This window comes from Mandrillus leucophaeus, unplaced genomic scaffold (assembly GCF_000951045.1).
Source record: "Mandrillus leucophaeus isolate KB7577 unplaced genomic scaffold, Mleu.le_1.0 Scaffold252, whole genome shotgun sequence".
NCBI lineage: Eukaryota > Metazoa > Chordata > Mammalia > Primates > Cercopithecidae > Mandrillus > Mandrillus leucophaeus.
Genome location: NW_012102610.1, coordinates 808,055 through 810,364, shown reverse-complemented (window position 1 = coordinate 810,364; position 2,310 = coordinate 808,055). Strand labels below are relative to the sequence as shown.

General features: G+C 44.5%; 1 protein-coding gene across 3 annotated transcripts in view; it reads left to right on the top strand.

The window, feature by feature from the left end:
• Positions 1 to 2,310, top strand: part of TMEM40 (transmembrane protein 40) — a 51,557-nt gene that overhangs the window by 34,684 nt on the left and 14,563 nt on the right. Inside the window, exons 2-3 of one of the 3 annotated variants that reach the window (XM_011983601.1) lie at positions 386 to 466; positions 1,121 to 1,249. In XM_011983601.1, the coding sequence (XP_011838991.1) occupies positions 394 to 466; positions 1,121 to 1,249 (202 nt within the window). In that variant the 5' untranslated portion in view covers positions 386 to 393. The remainder of the gene's footprint in view (positions 1 to 385; positions 467 to 1,120; positions 1,250 to 2,310) is intronic. The other 2 variants (XM_011983603.1, XM_011983602.1) reach the window with 2 other exon arrangements.

The window sequence follows — 2,310 nt, the reverse complement described above, 5'->3', positions numbered from 1 at the left end:
TTGCTTGAGCCTAGGAGTTCAAGACCAGCCTGGGCAACATAGAGACACCCTGTCTCTACAAAAAAAAAAAAAAAAAAAAAAAAAAAAAAAAAAAAGATGGTGCCTGACTTGTCAGGTACAGATAAAAACTGACTTCCTTCATGAAGCCCCCTGCTAGTTGTCTAACCAATACCCACCACCCCAATTCCCCACTCCTTTAATCCTCCTCCCTCCACTGCCCCTGGCCTTCTTGCTTGCCAACAGAACTACCATTTTTTTGTTAATTAATTTTCTTATTCCTTTGAATGTTGAGTGTTTGTCTTTTTCTTATTTATTTGCCAAGCTCTTTATATATTAAGATATTAACTAAGGTGATATTAACTACTGATTATTGTTATTCCTCCAGGAAAAGCCATGGAGACTTCAGTATCCCCCTCCCAGCCTCAAGACAACAGTCAAGTCCACAGAGAAACGGAAGATCTAGACTGTACGTTTGCCTTCTCTGACCCTCTGGGCAAAACCACATGGGAGGTGGAGTCCAAAAGTAGAAGGGATGGAAGAAGACCCTGCTCAGCTCATTTTGCACAGGGCCTCAAATCACAGTTGAAATGGGGAAGTAGTGGTTGTACACACATGCACACATACATGTGCATGGTCCAATCTGTCTTCCTGTGCTATCTAGCTATGGGGACCCTCAGCTGCTTGCCAAATCTCAAGAATTCTCTGGGGGCTTGGGCTGGCACTAGGGATACCCCTAGAAGGTAGAGAGGGTCCTGTGTGACCCCAGAATGGGGAATGGGAAGGTTTAGGGCTTGATCACACCCCATCTTGGCTGTAATTTACAAAGGATCCTAAATTGGCAACTCCTCTACAGAGTCTAGCTTTCCCTGGGCAGGGCAGGGGGCTTAGAAACCCCTTTTTTGAGTCCATATTCAGATAGATCTCTGTACTGAGCCTTTCTTGAGCCCCTGGTATCTCTGAGAGCCTTGGTCTCCTGCACGTTGCATTGGCCCTAGATATTTGGGAAGATAATCCAGTCCTTCCTGGCTCAAGTCCAAGTAGAACCCTGGAGAGGACTGGGTGGTCCCTGGGGTGGGAAGGGTGGGAAATGCTCATCCCCTGGCCTCTATGTGCCTTGCAGATGGAGAGACAGATTTCCATAAGCAAGATGGGAAGGCTGGACTATTTTCCCAAGAACAGTATGAGAGAGACAAGTCTTCTTCCTCCTCCTCCTCTTCCTCCTCATCCTCTTCCTCCTCCTCCTCCTCAGGTATAGCAAAGATTTAAATATATGTGCATTATTCAAGAAAAAGATTTACATGGGGAAACAATCCCCCATACTTGAAGTCATTGAAGTATTTGGAACTCCAATACTGTTTCTCCACATTCTCTTCTAGAGCCGATCTGTCCACACGTCCTTCTATGTACACAGTTATAATTGATAGTATAGGCAATTCTGTCCTCCATTTAAAAATTTCCCCCATCTTGTCCTAAGCTTTTTGCCATGTTATTCTGTAATATCTCTGCAGCTATTTTACTTATTTATTTATTTATTTATTTATTTATTATTTATTTTGAGATGGAGTCTTGCTCAGTCGCCCAGGCTGGAGTGCAGTAGTGCGATCTCGGCTCACTGCAAGCTCTGCCTCCCGGGTTCACGCCATTCTCCTGCCTCAGCCTCCCAAGTAGCTGGGACTACAGGCGCCCGCTGCCATGCCCAGCTAAGTTTTTGCATTTTTAGTAGAGACGGGGGTTTCACCGTGTTAGCCAGGATGGTCTCGATCTCCTGACCTCGTGATCCACCGCCTCGGCCTCCCAAAGTGCTGGGATTACAGGCGTGAGCCACTGCGCCCGGCCTCTGCAGTTATTTTTAATGTTTACCGAACAGCCCCTCAAGTGGCTGCATCTCATGTAAAGTAACATTTAGGTTTATTAGGGGCATCCCAGTGCCATAGTCAAAGCATGTGTTACAGGTTCAAATCCTGTCTTTACCACTAATTAGCTACATGTTCTTGGGTAAACTGCTCAACCCCTGGCTGCTGCAGTGCCCTCATCTATAAGATGGGGATGATAGCAATACATAATACCTCATGGGATTCTTGTGAGGATTAAATTCGTTATACAGGTAAAGTCTTAGCAAAAAGGACATATTAATAGCTCTAAAAGTAATTGTTGTGTTATGATCTTCCCCTCCCAGGTTTATCATATCCTTGTGCAAAAGCTTTTGCCTTTTGAAGTTTTGTACAAATCATTCCTAAGTATTGATTCCTTGCCAGTACTTTACTGGGTTTAGAGGAACAACATCTCCAATAGCATCTTTTTTTTTTTTTT